Raw genomic sequence first — 18,337 nt, forward strand, 5'->3', positions numbered from 1 at the left:
CCCTCAATTGGGAGGAGAAACAAGAAACTGCATTCCAAACACTAAAGCAAGCCCTCTGCAGCGCACCGATCTTGTCCCTCCTAGAAGGGACGGAAGATTTTGTAGTTTACTGTGATGCGTCCAAACAAGGGTTAGGCTTCGTTCTTATGCAATGAGGAAAAGTCATATCTTATGCCTTGAGACAGCTTAAGAATCACGAGGTCAACTATACCACGCATGATCTCGAATTGGGAGCAGTGATTTTCGCTTTGAATATTTGGAGACATTACCTGTATGGTACGAAATGCACAGTCTTTACTGATCACAAAAGCCTCCAGCACATATTCGATAAGAAGGAACTTAACATGAGACAACGACGATGGGTAGAGCTACTCAATGATTATGAATGTGAAATTCGCTATCATCCCGGTAAGGCCAATGTGGTAGCAGATGCCCTCAGTCGGAAAGAGTACTCAGGCCGTCGAGTAAAGTCTCTAACTATGATCATCCATTCCCACCTGTCTACACAGATAAAAAAAGGCTCAGCTGAAAGCCTTGAAACCCGAAAACACGACGGAGAAACATTAATAGGAATGGAAAAGAACTTGGAAGTCAAGGGTGACGGAGTTCGTTATTTCATGGATCGGATCTGGACACCGAAGTTTGGTAGCTACAGAGATATTGTCATGAGTGAAGCCCATAAAACTCGATATTCCGTTCACCCAGGTTCAGATAAGATCTATCTGGATCTCAAGAAACTGTATTGGTGGCCAAACATGAAAGCAGAGATTACTACCTACATGGGCAAGTGTCTAACTTGTGCCAAGGTTAAGGTAGAATACCAAAAGCCCTCAGGTTTACTTCAACAGCCAGAAATACCTGATTGGAAGTGGGAGCGGATTACAATGGACTTCATAACCAAGCTACCCAAGACAACGGGTGGTCATGACACCATTTGGGTAATCGTCGACAGATTAACCAAATCCGCACACTTCCTGCCAATAAAAGAAACTGATAAAATGGAGAAGTTAACAAGGACGTACATTAAAGAGATAGTACGATTGCATGGTGTGCCAATATCTATTATCTCTGACCGAGATAGTAGATTTACCTCGCGGTTTTGGCAATTACTGCAAAAGTCCTTGGGAACCAATCTTGACATGAGTACAGCGTACCATCCTCAGACTGATGGACAAAGCGAGAGCACAATACAAACGCAGGAAGACATGTTAAGGGCTTGTGTGATAGATTTTGGTAAATCTTGGGATACCCATTTACCACTAGTTGAATTTTCCTACAACAATAGTTATCACACTAGCATCAAAGTTGCACCCTTTGAAGCTCTCTATGGCCGTAAGTGCAGATCTCCTCTGTGTTGGGCTGAATTGGGGGGTACGCAACTAGCCAAGAACCAAATACCCGACAGTACACTAACCGGTCCCGAGATCATTCGAGAAACCACAGAAAAGATTGTCCAAATCCGGGAACAATTGAAAGCTTCTAGAGACAGACAAAAGAGTTATGCGGACAAAAGATGAAAACCCTTGGAATTCCAGGTTGGTGACCGCGTCTTGTTAAAGGTCTCACCCTGGACAGGAATGATACGTTTCGGCAAACGTGGAAAACTAAATTCGAGGTACATCGGACCATTCGAGATTCTTGCTAGAATTGGCCCGGTTGCTTATATACTCAAACTACCGCATGAACTCAATAACATTCATCCTATTTTCACGTCTCTAATCTCAAGAAATGTCTATCTGACGAGACTCTTGTGATCCCACTCGCCGAAATCGAGATAGACGAGAGTCTACACTTCGTAGAAGAACCAGTGGAAGTCATTGATAGGGAAATCAAAAGAACAAAACAAAGCCGTATACCAATAATGAAGGTTCGCTGGAATGCCAAGCGGGGACCTGAGTTCACTTGGGAACGGGAAGATCAGATGAAACAAAAGTATCCACATCTTTTCCCTAGTTCATGAGCACCACTTTAGAAACAATTTCGAGACGAAATTCCCTCTAACGGGGGGATAATGTAACAACCCGATATTTCAAGTCAATGTAATAGTTTAGGTCAACCATTGTAACTAGTGTTAAAGTAATAAAGAGAAATTATTTGAATATTATGTGCATTTAATTATTTTTAAAGATATAATAAAACAATTAAGGTGAAAATAACCGTAAAAAATAAAATGTTAAATAAACTTGATTGGGATGAATAAAGTGGCAAACCTATCGAAGATCCGCGACAAAACCGGCAAAACGTTGTGTAGCGTAAAAAGTGAGTTTACAAAAAAATGCTTTTTAGCCTTATATATCTAAATGAAAGTCGTAGAATACGTTAAACCGTGAACGTACATAAAAAGAACGTCCAAATCTGACTTCGTATGAAAAAATTATGATTTTTCTAAGATTCGACATAGCAGTATACAGCCCGAAATTCGAAATAAAGATCGAGCGATTTTAGCCGACACAAACCAAACGAGAATCGAAGGTCTCGTCAATAGTAGTACAACGATAAAAAGACAGACGAAAACGGATGTCGGATGAAGAAGTTATGAATTTTTAACGGTTTTTCCTGTCCCGGCCTATTAAAAATATAATATTAAAAATAAAGTCAAAATTAGCTGATGCAGTCTAAACGAAAGTTGTAGAGTATAATCTCACCTACGCGTGGATATAAAGAACGCCGAAAACGTAGCTCGTATGCGAAAGTGAACTCGGCAAAAAAAACTCGGCCTACTCGGCCGAGTACTCGGCCGATTACTCGGAATCGGCCCTCCACCGAGGCGTGTAATGTGAACTCGGCAAAAAAACTCGAATTAAGTCAAAGTCGGTCAAAAAGCGGTCAACATCTCTCTAACTCGGGCATACTCGGTATTACTCGGTCTTACTCGGGCCTACTCGGTCAAACTCGGCCAACTCGGTTAAAATCGGTCAAACTCGGTCAAAGGGTCAAAATTGTCATAATAAGAGAAAAAAATCAAGAATTTCAAGATTAATATGTATAATACACTTAATGATTTATTAATTTAACATACACATGTGATTATTACTACATATATATCTTAAATTTTCAGTAATTATTTATGAAGTGAGACATTTGTGTGTATTTCAGTTTTTATGTATTCACATGTATCTAATTTTGTTATATATTTCAATCAAATTATGATTTTAACTTATAATTTTGACATATATAATTTTCCTAAAAAGATTTCTACATGAATTACCGAATCCGAGTACTCCCCGAGTACTCCCGAGTACTCGCTACTCCCCAGTCGGCCGAGCAGGTACCGAGTAGCGAGTTCTACAACCTTGTCAAGTATGTTATGATAACTCACAATTTGGTATTGAACTATACGATTAGTGTATGAATTAGTAAATAACTTCACATAGTTTTATTAAATAATAAAACTATAATACAATATTTTACAAGTACAGCTGGTAAATCCAGATAATTACAAATATACTATGTTCATACGAGTACAAACATAAAATGCTATTCTAGTGCAGAGAAAACACACTTTTCATGGTTTTATGTGAAATTAAAACTAAGATATACCATTTCAGAGTACAATAACAATTACATGTTTAGAGTACAACATATTACAACAGAAAATATAGGATTTTATGGGAATAAATTAAAATAGTCTTTTTAGGTAGGATAATGTGAGATGGGGGTGAGGTTGGGGTATGTTTATTTAAATAAATTAAAAAATCAAGGACAAAATAGTATTTTTAGGTAAGACAGAGACCAAATGCGCAACAAAAACAAACTGTAGGGACCTTCCGAGTTACAAAAATAAGTTAGGGACCAAACATGTAGATTATCCCAAATCATAGGGACCATTCATGTAATTTACTCAAAAAATATAAAAGGGGTAGGGCATAGGTAGTGAACGGTGACATTAAACTGTAAAAGCTTGCAATATCTTTTTATATTTATTTAATCTTTATTGTTTTGCCAAATCCTAGATGCCTATTTTTTACACAACGAATAAGAATGTTAATAACATACATACGTTAAGTAGAAATTAAATGAGTTTTGTTTGTTATAGATGTATATGTTACATGTTAACTTTTTATATTTATCAATTATTAGTTAATTTTGAATTATTTAAAAGATTATTGTATGCTACAATTTTAATCATTTTACTTGTATTAGGTGTTGGTATAAGTTCATTTGAAGGAAATATTTAAATCCGCAAATATGCTGGACCAATTAATCACCTTTAATTTGGCTACATCCCTTATTGATTCTTTAATCTAAGTAGCTAAATCATATATTCAATCCGAATATCTATAATACATTGTTGCAAAATCGGGTTATATTACCCATTTTAACCACATTGTAAAACCCGTTTTCAATCATGTTTGTTTCGGCCCCCGTAGTTCAAATGTCTGTGTTCCGCCCCTGCACTGGGGTGCTTTTCAGAAAATCAGTTATGAAATAGGATTCGTTCAAACTCAAAGAAAATTTGTCCAAAATCGGCGAACTCGGTCAAATCAATCAAACTTGGAAATTTTAACTTTTTTAAACAAACAACTATAATTGTTAAGTAATTAATTTAGCATATATCATATATTTAGTTATTTATTAAACTTTTTGTTGTTTATTTTTAATTTGTTCAATTTAATGGAAAATGACAAAAACAAAGGAAAACTAAAAATTAGAAGATTATTGTAATATTAAAGAATGGATACAAAATTTTAAAGTTTTGCACTTGAATATGTATTTTTCTTATTGAGATTCATCTATATTATTCTAAATTTTAATGAACTTATAGTATTTGTTATACATAAAATACCTTAAAATTAATTCATTTATAATTACCCAATCCAAATATTCCGTGAATACTACCCGGCTAGGCCGAGTACTCAGTACTCGCTTCTCTCTAGTCGACTGGCCTAAGACCATATAGCAACTTTGCTACATTGATCTTTACCCAATATCATATTGCATGTATAGTCGTACGTCCATTGTAGCCAAGTTAATATTTAAAGCACGTCTTTTTAAAACAGTGATCGACATGTCTATGATAATCTTTCGAGCAAGCAATGGGACAATTTGTTTGAGTCCTTTATTTTCAAATCTCCTCGTAACCTCTTGTTATTACGCTTCAATAAAAATAACAATATTAAAAGAAAACTAACATAGTGGTAGAAAAGTAACAAGTAACAATTTGCAGTGGACCTATCTAACAAATATACAATTCGTAAGGGGGCAAGATCATTTGGCAGGGGAAAAGTGCGAAACGTTCACCCTTGTAAAATGGCTATTTGCAAAAAAAAAAAAAAAAAAAAAAAAAAAAAAAAAAAAAAGTAAACTTAAGATGAGCCAAAATGTTATATTTTATGCTAGTTTATATGTATAAGAATTTTGCGCAAAAACTAACTAAAAATTGGCAAGAACACATGTCGCACGGCAAGTACATTCGGAGCCTTCAAAGAATTCATCTCATGTGTAATATTTAAATATTAAAAATCACAAACAAATTTATAAAACAATTAAAAATCACAAACAAATTTATAAAACAAACTACATGTATGTGGATCAAAATTATTCATATAGAAAAACTTATTCAAATATGTCTATTTTTCTATCTTGTTATCACGAGTTGATCGGTACTTGCTCGGCCGACTGCCGAGTAGCGAGTACTCGGAAGTACTTGGTGAGTACGTGGATTCGGTAATTCATGTAGAAATATTTTTAGGAAATTATATATGTCAAAATCATAAGTTAAAATCATAATTTGATTGAAATATATAACAAAAATTAGATATATGTGAATACATAAAAACTGAAATAAACATAATTGTCTCAATTCGTAAATAATTATTGAAAATTTAAGATATATATGTAGTAATAATCACATGTGTGTGTTAAATAATAAATCATTAAGTGTATTATACATATTAATCTTGAAATTCTTGATTTTTTCTCTTTTTATAACAATTTTGACCATTTGATCGAGTTTGACTGAGTTGGCCGAGTTTGCCCGAGTAAGACCGGGTACTACTGAGTAGGCCCGAGTTAGAGAGATGTTGACCGAGGTTGACCGATTTTGACTTAATCCGATTTTTTATGACGGGTTCACATAACTCGCCTCGTTGGACGGCCGATTCCGAGTACTCGGCCGAGTAGACCGAGTTTTGCAACACTGGTTGAGACCGATCTTCAGTGTTATAAAATAAAAAATGAACTCCCACAAGAAAATGGTTCAAATATGGGGGATCACGTCCCATCAGTTACGGTAGATTTCGCAAACACCCTGTTTGCCTATGGGCACCGCAAAATACCAAAAACGACATTGTTTTGACATTACACATAAAAATCTCATAGGATTCCCTTACAAAATATATGATTATTGATTGAACAATCTTTTATAGTTTAGCTAAATTTAGAAAACAAAATTATTATTATTATTATTATTATTATTATTTTCCTTCTTTAACAAATATTGTTTATCCTCGATAATAAATGAAAGTTTTTTTGCCATTTGTTACATTCTCATTCAATTTGTCAAATGTCATTTTGTGGTTATTTTGAATTAATTTTTTTTCCACATATCATTTCATGAGTTTTTTCTATTTTATTAAATTCCACATAATATTTTAATGTAATAATTACAATAAATGAATATTAATTCCACTAATAAACTTATCTTTTAGACAAAATTGCAAGAATGGTCCCTGTGATATGTCCAAAATTGCTACTTTGGGCCAAACAGGTTTGGACTAGCATCAATAGTCCAAAAGTTTTCATTTTGCTGCGGTTTTGGTCCAAAACAGTTTAAAAAATCTAAAAATGACAGATTTGCCCTTTTCCATTTGTTTTTTGCTTTTCTTTTTGTTATTTAATTATTTTCAAACTAAAAAAATAAAAATAAATAAAATAAATATTTATCTCTCTCTCTCTCTCTCTCTCGTATATGAACGCCCTCGTTTTTCCGACGAATATAAACAACACCACCACCACCGGAAAATCCTTTAAAAACCCTCGCATTTTCGGCGAATATAAACAACACCACCACCGCTAAGGTTATCGACTTCGTCTGCAAACTCGAGCCATAAACGTCTTCGTCTGAAACGACTTCATCTCCTTCACCATCTTCATCTGGTTCCTTCTCCGACGAGTCTCGTATCCCTCAGATCCGACGACTAGTTAGGGTTTTGCTGCCATCCTCTTCTTCTTCGCCGAAAACACCTCTTCTCAGTCGTCAGATCTGGATGTTATAGCAAACCCTAACGCCGCCGTCTGTCATAGCAAACCCTAGCGTCGCTTTTCGTGTCTCTCTCCCTCTCATAGGTTCGTTTTCCGTTTTCCGTCTGTGTCTCTTCGTTTCACTCATACTCCGACGACGACACTAGGTTCAGGTTTGTGGTTTCTCTCCCACAGGTCGGAGACGAAGTGTATCTCTCTCCTTCGGCACCACCAACCGACAACAACTTGTGGTTTCTGGCACCACAATCGACATACACCACCATTTCAGATCCGGCAAGTTAGGTGACATTCCACTTCAGATCTTTGAATCGATTTTGGGTTTTGATTTGTGGGTGTTAAGTATGTGTAAGTGTTAAATCTGTGTGTTTTAATCTGTGTGTGTGTTAAATCTTTATGTGTGTTTTAATCTATGTGTGTTTGTGTAGAATCTGTTGAAAAATGGATAGATGTTTGTGTTGATTTGGCTGGTGGTAAGCAAGAAACGAGAGAGAGAGAGAGAGAGATATTTTATTTTATTTTATTTATTTTTATTTTTTCAGTTAAAAAATAATTAAATAACAAAAAGAAATGCAAAAAACAAATGGAAAAGGGCAAATCCGTCATTTTTAGATTTTTTAAACTGTTTTGGACCAAAAACGCAGCAAAATGAAAACTTGTGGACTATTGATGCTAGTCCAAACTTGTTTGGCCCAAAGTAGCAATTTTGAACATACCACATGGACCATTCTTGCAATTTTGTCTATCTTTTAATTTCAAAATTCCCAAAATTAAAACTCATTAGTTTTTTTTCTTTATTTAAATTATTTTTTTAAATTTAAAAGATAAAAAATATTTCCATTATAATAAATCATTATTTTTCTTATTTTCTTATAAATTCAAAATTCTCAAATATTTTAACCTTTATATATATATATATATATATATATATATATATATATATATATATATATATATATTAAAATTAACTCATATAATACATGAATTTCACAACTAGTATTTTATTATAACATGGATCTCCTTACCATTTGTTACATTCTCATTCAATTTGTCAAATCTCATTTTGTGGTTATTTTGAATTAATTTTTTTTCCACATATAATTTCATGAGTTTTTTCTATTTTATTAAATTCCACATAATATTTTAATGTAATAATTGCAATAAATGAATATTAATTCCACTAATAAACTTATCTTTTAATTTCAAAATTCCTAAAATTAAAACTTATTAGTTTTTTTTCTTTATTTAAATTATTTTTTTTAATTTAAAAGATAAAAAATATTTTCATTATAATAAATCATTATTTTTCTTATTTTCTTATAAATTCAAAATTCTTAAATATTTTGACCTTTATTTATATATATATATATATATATATATATATATATATATTAAATTAAATCATGTAATACATGAATTTCACAACTAGTATTTTATTATAACATGGAGATAGTTTGCAAATTAGTTACAACAAAATTAATGAAAACAAAAAAAAACCTAGGATGTCCCTCCACCATTACGTGTAGCCAACACTTAGCACTCGTTGGCTTTCCAATTATTTTAGTAGGTTTTATATTACAAATTAAATATGTATTTTGTCAAAATCAATTTTACATTTCAAATACGTATGTAAAATTAGTTAAATTTTTGTATTGAATTTAATATTATAAACATTTTTATACAATACAAACGGACAATGTACCGCTAGTCTTCAAGCCCACGAAATAAAAAAAATATCTCCTCGTTAAATCCACACTATTTAAATTGTGATCTATATTTTATTAAAATGTGTACATCTTTAATTTTAATTTGTTTTAAATAGTTTGTTAACACTAAAGTATCTATATTATTTTTTTTATATGACAAATACTATATTTTATTAAAATGTATACATCTTTAATCTTGATTTGTTTTAAATAGTTTGTTAACACTAAAATATTTATATTACTTTTTTATTTGCAAATACTATATAGTATTTTATTAAAATGATAAAAGAAAACATTAAGTATTTAATATTCTTTTAATTCTTTAAAAAGAAAATCACTAATGAGCCGATATCTTGAAGCTATATCACATAAGTAGGTAAATGAAGGAGATACAATTACAAACTAGTTCAGAGTTGTGTCTCTCGATTGCATCGCTCACCCACTCTTCTTCATCTTCGCCATAGTCGAATCACTCACTCTCTCAAAAGCAATCAGGCAAGCTCTCCCTCTTATGCATATATATGTGTTTTGTATGTATCGCTTACTTGTTAATGTGTCAGTGATTCTGATTCTTCTGTGGTTTATCCAATTCCCAAGGGTTTGCACATTCTTGTTCGATTTAACTAATTCCCGATCATGATTATTCCTTCATTTTTCTTCTGATTTAATGTCATCCTCTAACTCTATAAATCGATTCGAACTAAATAGTGTACAAGAGATCGCTATCTTCATGCTTTGGTTTATTCGATTTAGATTATAGCTTCCCGTATTTTGAGCTGATAACTTTGGTTATAGTATTCAATTTTGTGTCTTTCATTGTTAATAGTGAGATTGTATCTGGAACATGCATCGGTAGTTGTAAGGTACAAGCATCCGATGCGTCGTTAGTTCTACAGCACTACAGTGTAGCATCTCAGTGATGGTTGTGATTATAAGAACTAATTGTGTTTAACATTCTTCTTCCATATCTATATATATGTTTGTGTTTGCATCACTTGATCTGAAATTATGTCAGTTTGATGGTTTGACATGATGCAAATTTTGCTTCTACGTTTTAAACTGAAATTGGTTTGAAAGATAATGAAAATAAATAGAAAAAATTGAACACGAGAATATACATGAAAAACTACTCCAAAAGCAGCAAAAAACCACAGGCCTCTAGAGAGAAAAATCTACAATATGATAAATTGTGACAATCGCATAGTCTCTCAAGCCACCCCCAAATTACACCCATACTCTCCAAAGTTTTGACTAACACTTTTTACACTCTAAAACAATCTATTTATTTCAGATGGCTTCAACATTCCTTTCCCTCCCATCAGTTTCTCCATCAGCTGCCCAGTCTGTGCAAGACAAATGCAAGGTATTGTTGATTGGTTCTTTTTTTTTTTCTCTCAGGGTATCAAAAACTTGATAAAAATACAATAAAAGACCATTTTATTGTTTGATTAGGACAAAATGAAGTCTGGAAATGCTTTCAAAAGTGCTTTCTTTGGGAAAGACAAACAACCTCTCTCCATGAAAACAAAGGTATATAGTTGTATATTTATCTCTCATGGTTATATATTTGTCTGATATCTATATTTATCTGTATATCTTGTTTGCAGTCTCATGGGCGTATTACAATGGCTGTTGCCGTTAAAGCTTCACGCTTTGATAGCATAACAATGGCTCCCCCAGATCCAATTCTTGGAGTTTCTGAAGCATTCAAAGCTGACACAAATGAGTTGAAACTTAATCTTGGTGTTGGAGCATATCGTACAGAAGAACTTCAACCCTATGTTCTTAAAGTTGTTAGAAAGGTAATATATGATATGATAAATTATGACACTCACATAGTCTTTTAAGAGTTAAGCCACCCCCAAATTACACCTACATTATCCAAAGTTTTTGACTAACACTTTTTTACACTCTAAAATAAGAGAAGAAAGGCAATATATGATAAATTATGACAATCACATAGTCTCTCATCTATTCACATGTAATTATTTTTTTCTTTTTGGGAATGTTTTAAATGTGTAATTGTGTTGTAGGCTGAGAATCTTATGCTGGAAAGGGGAGAAAACAAGGAGGTACTTTACGACTTTTTAAAGTCTAAAACAAATTTAGCAATTGGAATTTTGTGTTTTCTTTTTAACATTTTTATTTCTTTTGATTTATTACATGCAGTATCTTCCTATTGAAGGATTGGCTGCATTCAACAAAGCAACAGCTGAGTTGTTGTTTGGAGCAGATAATCCAGTTCTTCATGAACAAAGAGTATGATTTAGCATCTCTTTTTTTTTTTTTTTTCTTTTTAAAATAAAATAGTTTAAGGTTCATGTTAAAATATAACTTTTGTTTATATAATATAAAATGCAGGTTGCCACTATACAAGGTCTCTCAGGCACTGGCTCTCTTAGAATTGCTGCAGCATTAATTGAGCGATACTTTCCCGGAGCAAAAATTCTAATATCATCTCCAACTTGGGGTGAAAATTCTAAATTTTATAAATTTAAATCTTTTCTAACTACATTATTATTTATTCATTTGTGTAAAAAAAATTAACTTTCAGGTAATCACAAGAATATTTTCAACGATGCTCGGGTCCCATGGTCAGAGTACCGATACTACGATCCAAAAACAGTTGGTCTAGATTTTGATGGAATGATTGAGGACATAAAGGTCATTTCAAGTTTCAACTACTCTATCTACTAACGTATAATAAATGTTTACTTTGGAACTTAAATAAAAAAAAATTAAATTTATAAATTCAGGCAGCTCCGGAAGGGTCTTTTGTGCTTCTTCATGGCTGTGCTCACAACCCAACAGGCATCGATCCAACTCCTCAACAATGGGAGAAAATTGCTGATGTCATTCAAGAAAAAAACCATTTTCCATTTTTCGATGTTGCTTATCAGGTTTGAATCTTTAAAAGTCATAACAAACAATATGTTTGAATGTCTAAATTTCATTTCTTCAAGCCAACCAAACATGATCAATTCCATTCCTTTAAGATTCCATTCCATCATACCAAACAGACCCTTAATTTTAATTTTTTACAGGGATTCGCTAGTGGAAGCCTTGATGAAGACGCTTCTTCTGTGCGATTATTTGCAGCTCGTGGAATGGAGCTTTTAGTTGCACAATCATACAGTAAAAATCTCGGTCTTTATGCCGAAAGAGTTGGGGCTATAAATGTCCTTTGCTCATCACCCGATGCAGCTATAAGGTATTTAACTCATTAAATAAAAGGCCAAAATGCACAAAATATCAACGTAATATACACCTTTTATCAATATAGACAATATACTTTATTTTTTACCCATAATATATTTGCAGTTCTATAGTAATACTTAGGGGTTGTTTGATAGTTGTTGATTGAGTCAGATCTGATTGATTGAGTCAAGGCCTGATCAATCAGACCCCACCTCTTATTTGACTGAATCAGAGGCTTCTAATTATGATATCAAACTGTCTGAATCTGACCCGAGTCATAAATAATTTTGTTTAGGGTGAAGAGCCAGATGAAGAGAATCGCGAGGCCAATGTACTCAAATCCACCTGTACATGGGGCCCGCATTGTGGCGAATGTTGTTGGAAATCCTGATTTTTTCAACGAATGGAAAGATGAAATGGAAATGATGGCTGGAAGGATTAAGAGTGTGAGACAAAAGCTATACAATAATCTCTCTTCGAAGGACAAAACTGGAAAAGATTGGTCGTTTGTTCTTAAGCAAATTGGGATGTTTTCTTTTACTGGTCTTAATAAAGCACAGGTAATGTAATAGTACAACTACCAATGTGTTAAGTACTACTACTACACTTTTTTTTTATATATATTTTGACTTATTATTTGATTTTTGTTTTGTTTTGTAGAGTGATAATATGACGGATAAATGGCATATTTATATGACGAAAGATGGAAGAATATCATTGGCTGGTTTATCTGCTGCAAAGTGTGAGTATCTTGCGGATGCTATTATTGATTCGTATCATAATGTGAGTTAGAAAATGGTGAGTATAAAGCTTGGGAGCATTTATTAATAATTAGAGGGAGGTGAGGGTTGTTTTTGTAATTTTGCAGAAATGTTGTAATAATGTTTTGACTTTGTATTGTGAGAAGACGTTTTGAAGTTATATATGCAAGTCATGTTTCTTCCCTTGGGGTTAGGGAAGGCATGTGTTGGACCTTATCGAACATTTTCAATGACAACATCTTTGACTGTGTTTGTCATACTAGCTGAAAAACTAGCTTTTGTCTGATGAACTAGTTGGTAGTTGATAAACTGTGTTTTGCAAACTAGCTTTTGCATAACAAGCTAACTAGTAGTTGATATAGTAATTGTAGCTTTTGCATAACAAGCTGGCTAGTAGTTGATATATTAAATGTATTTGGTAAAAAAACTAGCTAGTAGTTGATATATTAATTGTATTTGGTAAAAACTAGCTGATAAACAAGATGATTAATGTAAGATTATATAAAATGATATTTTGATATATAAGATTATAAGGGTATATGTGTAAAATTTGTGGAAATACCTCATAAGCTTAGCAATAAGCTATATCAGATAATTTTTTTAAAAAGGTAGCCTGTAAATAACTTTACCGGTCTCATTAAATATTATTTGTAATAAACTTAAAAGTATATTCTAATAAATAAAAACAATTTCTAGTTATTCCTTTTTACATTATGACATATGTCATTTTATTGATGTAAGTTTAGATTAAATTATATCAATGTCAATTTGTGGATTTTTTTTATTCCATATAATATATAAATATTATAAATATAATAATAAATGCATATTAAATTCATTAATGCAACTTTTCTTGTAATTTTTAAAATTTTAAATTGAATTTAATTATTTTAATTGTTTATTTATTTAAATTTAAAAGAGAAATAAGCATTTCAATTTTAAGAGCTAAATATTTTTGCTTTCTTTCCTTATAAATTCAAACTTTCTAAATTTTAGATCTTCATTTTTTTTAATAAACTCATATAGTATATGAGTGTTATAACTAGTAAACTAATTTATGCACGTCAAACATAGTCGTTAGTTTCTGATGAAGTTGATTTGTTCAAATTCATGCATATTAGTTTTTAATATTGGCTTAAATGTAGAATTAAAGTAGTATATTAATATTAATCCAATAAATACCAATTTCAAAATATTGAAATGTGATTACCATTTTTGAAGTCCATAGTAATATGTATACACCATTTAGTTGTATTTGTCATTAGCTCATTTGACACTTGTGTTTTCTTAACCTTTTGAGCTTTTTTTTCATTATCTTGTTACTAATTTATGATATTTATATCAAAGTAGGTTGGATTGACATCTTTTGTGACATACAACATGATACTATTTGATCAACCATTTTTCCTAACTACTTTTTATAATATTTTTTTATAATAATATGGACCCCATCAAATGTCATACCATTATATTATATCATCATATATAGTAATATACACCTTACATATCCTGTTGCATCACACGTCGATTGCTAGCAAAAATTAATAATTTTATTGTTTGTCAATTAATTAATCAAATTGTTTTGTCTTCATATTCTTGTCCCACGTCTACAATTAGTGCTCAAAATTTCCCAAAAAAATAACACAACGGATATAATTACAAGAACACAAGTATGAACTAAGAAAAAAAAACATTTTTTAAATCTATTTCTTCTTCACTAGGTAAGAAAAGAAAACAGGATTGTAACAGTATCATGTTACAACCCTGCTTTCAGTAACTCTCAGTGTCCCTCCAAGTTCCATAGGGACAAGAGGAACCAAAGAATGTAAAACATCCGTTATCAACGGACGGTAACTCGGTTCCGATTGAACACACAACACCGCCACCGCAGCCACCTACACACCATCATATTTCCATTTTTTTTAGTTAATCGTCATGCATTAATGACTTGTACTCTAGAAAAAAAAGAGTTGTGCCATACATGGTAATTACTTACTTGATAAAGGTGTTTAAGATCCATTTTATCTCTAATCACTGGATCTATCACACTTGGAAGCTTTGATCTGTCCATTAGTTGTGGCATAGCCTACAAATTCACCAAACCATTTCATAACAATAAAAATAAAGTCAAATTCACAAAAAAAAAATTAAAAGAAAAAAAAAACTAACCCAAGTGACAATAGATTCGCACTTTGATGATGTTAATTTTTCAAGATGTCTTCTTCCAAGTAGAAGCTCCAAAAGTACAACTCCATATGCATAAACGTCACTTTTATCCGTCAATTTCCCTTGTAAAATTTTAAAATTTTGATTAAAATGAAGCATGTTAAAATGGTCAAAAAGTATACTCAACTACTTATAATCTTATAAATCAAATTACGCTAAATTACAAATAAACCTTTATATTTTAGACAGTTTTGTAGTTTAACCACTTATACTACATTTTTTTCCCAATCAAGTTATCAAACCATAAAATATTTTTCCAAATTAACCATTTTGACGTGTCATGTCATGTCACGTTATGTCAGGTTTCGGCTGTAATTTTCCAAAATAATAATTCTGACCATGTGATATCAGGTCAAAATGGTTAAATTGGAAAATGTATGAAACTGTTATCGTTTGATTGGAAAAAATAAAGTATTAGTCGCTCAAAATATTATAATTTTCCCATCAATTTATTCAAGAAATGTATTATTATTTCGATGACAATATAAATTTTGTAATCATATTTAATTAATCATACCATCTAAAAGATATTCGGGAGCCACATAACCCAATGTCCCCGAAAGCTTAATGTTTTTGCTATTAGCTCCTTCCATAACCGCAAGACCAAAATCCGAAAGCTTTACAACAAAATAACCAACGATTATTATAAAATAAAAAATATATTTTTTTTAAACTTTATATATACATATACACACATTAAATTCAATTACTAGTACCTTGGCATTGAAGCTTGAATCCAAAAGTATATTTGATGATTTAAGATCTCTATGAATCACCGATGGTTTGCAACGTTCATGTAAATATTCCAAACCTCTAACAAAAAAATAAAAAACAACCCGAAAATAAGTTAGAAAAAAATAATAATGATGTCATTAATATTAAGACATTAAAAGCTCACCTTGCTATATCTAGGGCAATTTTCATCCGGCAATGCCATGTTAAATTGGATCCACAAGAAGGCCCTATAAGTTATAACCATATTTTTGCATTAAATTTTTGGTACAAAAAAGATACAAACTTTAATGTGTATTAGGTAAGATATATGATTGAAAAAGATCAAAAAGTCACTCACCATGTAATTGGGATTCTAAAGAACCATTTTGCATCAATTCATAAACAAGTAGCTTTGTTTCATCATGAACACAATATCCCAATAAAGTAATTATGTTTGGATGTTGAATTTTACTCAATATATCGATTTCTGTCTGCAAAACCCAGATCACAAATTCTGAAAAAAAGAATCTTTAACATCATGAAATTGAAGATCTTTAATGGGTATTGAAAAAAACCTGGAATTCTTTGATGGAGTTTTGAGTTTTGTTGTCGAGTTTCTTGATAGCAACTAATAAGTTATCATTGAGTTGAGCTTTATAGACGCATCCGAATCCTCCTTCACCTATAATTTCACTTTCTTGAAAATTCTTTGTTGCTGATTGTAATATGTTGTAATCCATCGTAGTCACGGATGTCTTTTGGGTGTTGAAAGTGGTATTTGTTCTACCGATGAATGAAGTCAATGGAAGCCCTTTTAAAGAATCTACATGGGAAATCATGGAAATTTGCTGAGAATTTGTGGAAATGTAGCAGGAAAGCTAGAAATCGATTGGAAATAATCATGTTACCTAATCTTCTGGTGTTGATATTGGTTGATTTGTATAGTTTCTTTCTGCGGCATATCCACAAACAGGTTAAGGGCAATAAGACGATTCCTATCAGAGAAGATGCAGAAACGAGTCCTATAACAAGCTTTTTGTTTGAATTTTGGTGGATTTGGATATCCGTATGAGTTCCTGATAAATTTTGTCGAACTTAGCAACATAATCTTTGCTAAAGATTTAAAAATTTTCAAATTTCGAAGTAAATTGTTAGTAACCCTATAAAACAAAGCTCAGTGGAATCACATACAAAATAAAAATGGATAAGAGAGAGAGTACCGGGAGGGATATCCGCCATTGAAGAGATGGGAGCAGCAGCAGGTGAAGATTCATGAACAGAGATATCAGAAAGTAATATTAACCTGGTGGGTCTGGCATCAATGGTGGTAATTTGAAGATTCAAAATCAAATTAAACAGAAAACCCACCAAAATTTTCATACTCTTTCTTCGTAATTTGAATCGTTTACGGATCTTGTAAGGTGTACGTGTTGAAAAAACGAAGATTTGTTAGTGAGTAATGTGAGGATTTACAGAGAAGCAGCCATGGATGTGAAAATTTTGTTGCAGAAAAGTTGTTAGTGACTAGGAGACAGTCTGCTGTGTAACTTTGTTCGATAGAATAAGATACTTGAGAAAGGACAGAAGATACTTGAAAAAGAAAAAAGAAGGAAGAAAGAAAGAAAGAAAAGGGTAATAATGGGATAACTCCTTTCCCCGAATTCTTGATGATATTTGCAAAATTTAATATAATGACAAAATATTATTAATAATATTATTATTCATATCTTTTCAATTAAATAAATTTTGTAGATATAAATACATATATTTTAAATGTGGTTGCCACTTATGGTTGGCCAATTCATTTGTTTATTATGCCATTTGGTTTAGAAAATATTCAAAATAATCCACGTTGTCTGATTAAATTTAATATATAGATAATAAAAATAAATCCATTTATTTACTTTCATAGTAATAAATGATTAAACAATACCTATCGTTTCATTCAGGATAATCAAAATGTAATGGTTCAATGAAAACATACATTAGCAAGGTTAATAAAATAAAAAACCAAAAAATTTATATAAACGTATTGTAAAACTGATAGATAAAATCATGAAGTTTTTATGCATTAATAATATACAATATTCAATGGCATATTTTTAACCAAGAAAATATTGTAAAATAAACCACAAATTCAATAAGATTGCCATTATAATAGAATAATGATCAAAACCAAAAGAAGTTAATAACTTATTAAGCAAAATAGAAAATATGTCTAGTGCTTATTTTGTGTACATTGGGAAGTGATTGACAATAAAAGGATGGTTACATTCTGAAAAAAAGAGGAAAAGAATAAAAATATGAAACTGGATTTTTTTTTTAAGACAATTAGTTATGTTTCACTGAAAATGAGAAAAAAATCAAGTTTTTTTGACTCAAAAGTCATTATTTCACGAAAATGTAACAAAAGTTTGCATTTCAAAACCTTTAAAAGTCCGACATCAAACTTCCAAAAGTACCATTTGGGGACAAAAAGTATGTAAAGAAAAAATTAACTTTTTAGAGAAACTAGAAAAGGAAACAATCCTT

General features: G+C 31.5%; 2 protein-coding genes across 3 annotated transcripts; one reads left to right on the plus strand and one right to left on the minus strand.

Moving 5' to 3' along the window:
- Nucleotides 1-9,252: 9,252 nt before the first annotated feature.
- On the plus strand, nucleotides 9,253-13,081 carry ASP5 (aspartate aminotransferase 5). The gene is made up of 12 exons (XM_079055567.1): nucleotides 9,253-9,401; nucleotides 10,198-10,269; nucleotides 10,359-10,436; nucleotides 10,514-10,708; nucleotides 10,940-10,978; nucleotides 11,076-11,165; nucleotides 11,268-11,376; nucleotides 11,461-11,570; nucleotides 11,663-11,806; nucleotides 11,951-12,117; nucleotides 12,400-12,664; nucleotides 12,765-13,081. The coding sequence occupies exons 2-12, from the start codon at nucleotides 10,198-10,200 to the stop codon at nucleotides 12,894-12,896; spliced, it is 1,401 nt and encodes a 466-aa protein (XP_078911693.1). The 5' UTR covers nucleotides 9,253-9,401; the 3' UTR covers nucleotides 12,897-13,081.
- Nucleotides 13,082-14,393: 1,312 nt separating this feature from the next.
- LOC145120898 (putative receptor-like protein kinase At1g80640) lies at nucleotides 14,394-17,453 on the minus strand. Of its 2 annotated transcripts, none has more exons than XM_079056688.1 (10): nucleotides 17,026-17,452; nucleotides 16,714-16,881; nucleotides 16,381-16,628; nucleotides 16,164-16,296; nucleotides 15,990-16,053; nucleotides 15,808-15,904; nucleotides 15,609-15,708; nucleotides 15,035-15,153; nucleotides 14,862-14,951; nucleotides 14,394-14,760 (listed from the first exon to the last, which is right to left on the minus strand). In XM_079056688.1, the coding sequence occupies exons 1-10, from the start codon at nucleotides 17,183-17,185 to the stop codon at nucleotides 14,617-14,619; spliced, it is 1,323 nt and encodes a 440-aa protein (XP_078912814.1). In that variant the 5' UTR covers nucleotides 17,186-17,452; the 3' UTR covers nucleotides 14,394-14,616. The 2 variants fall into 2 exon arrangements, 1 of the variants encoding a protein (XP_078912814.1); XR_013714413.1 differs by having other exon boundaries at nucleotides 14,626-14,760; nucleotides 15,057-15,153; nucleotides 17,026-17,453.
- Between the last annotated feature and the right edge of the window lie 884 nt (nucleotides 17,454-18,337).

This window comes from Lactuca virosa, chromosome 6, assembly GCF_052849685.1.
Source record: "Lactuca virosa cultivar CGN04683 chromosome 6, Lactuca_virosa_CGN04683_v6, whole genome shotgun sequence".
Lineage (NCBI taxonomy): Eukaryota > Viridiplantae > Streptophyta > Magnoliopsida > Asterales > Asteraceae > Lactuca > Lactuca virosa.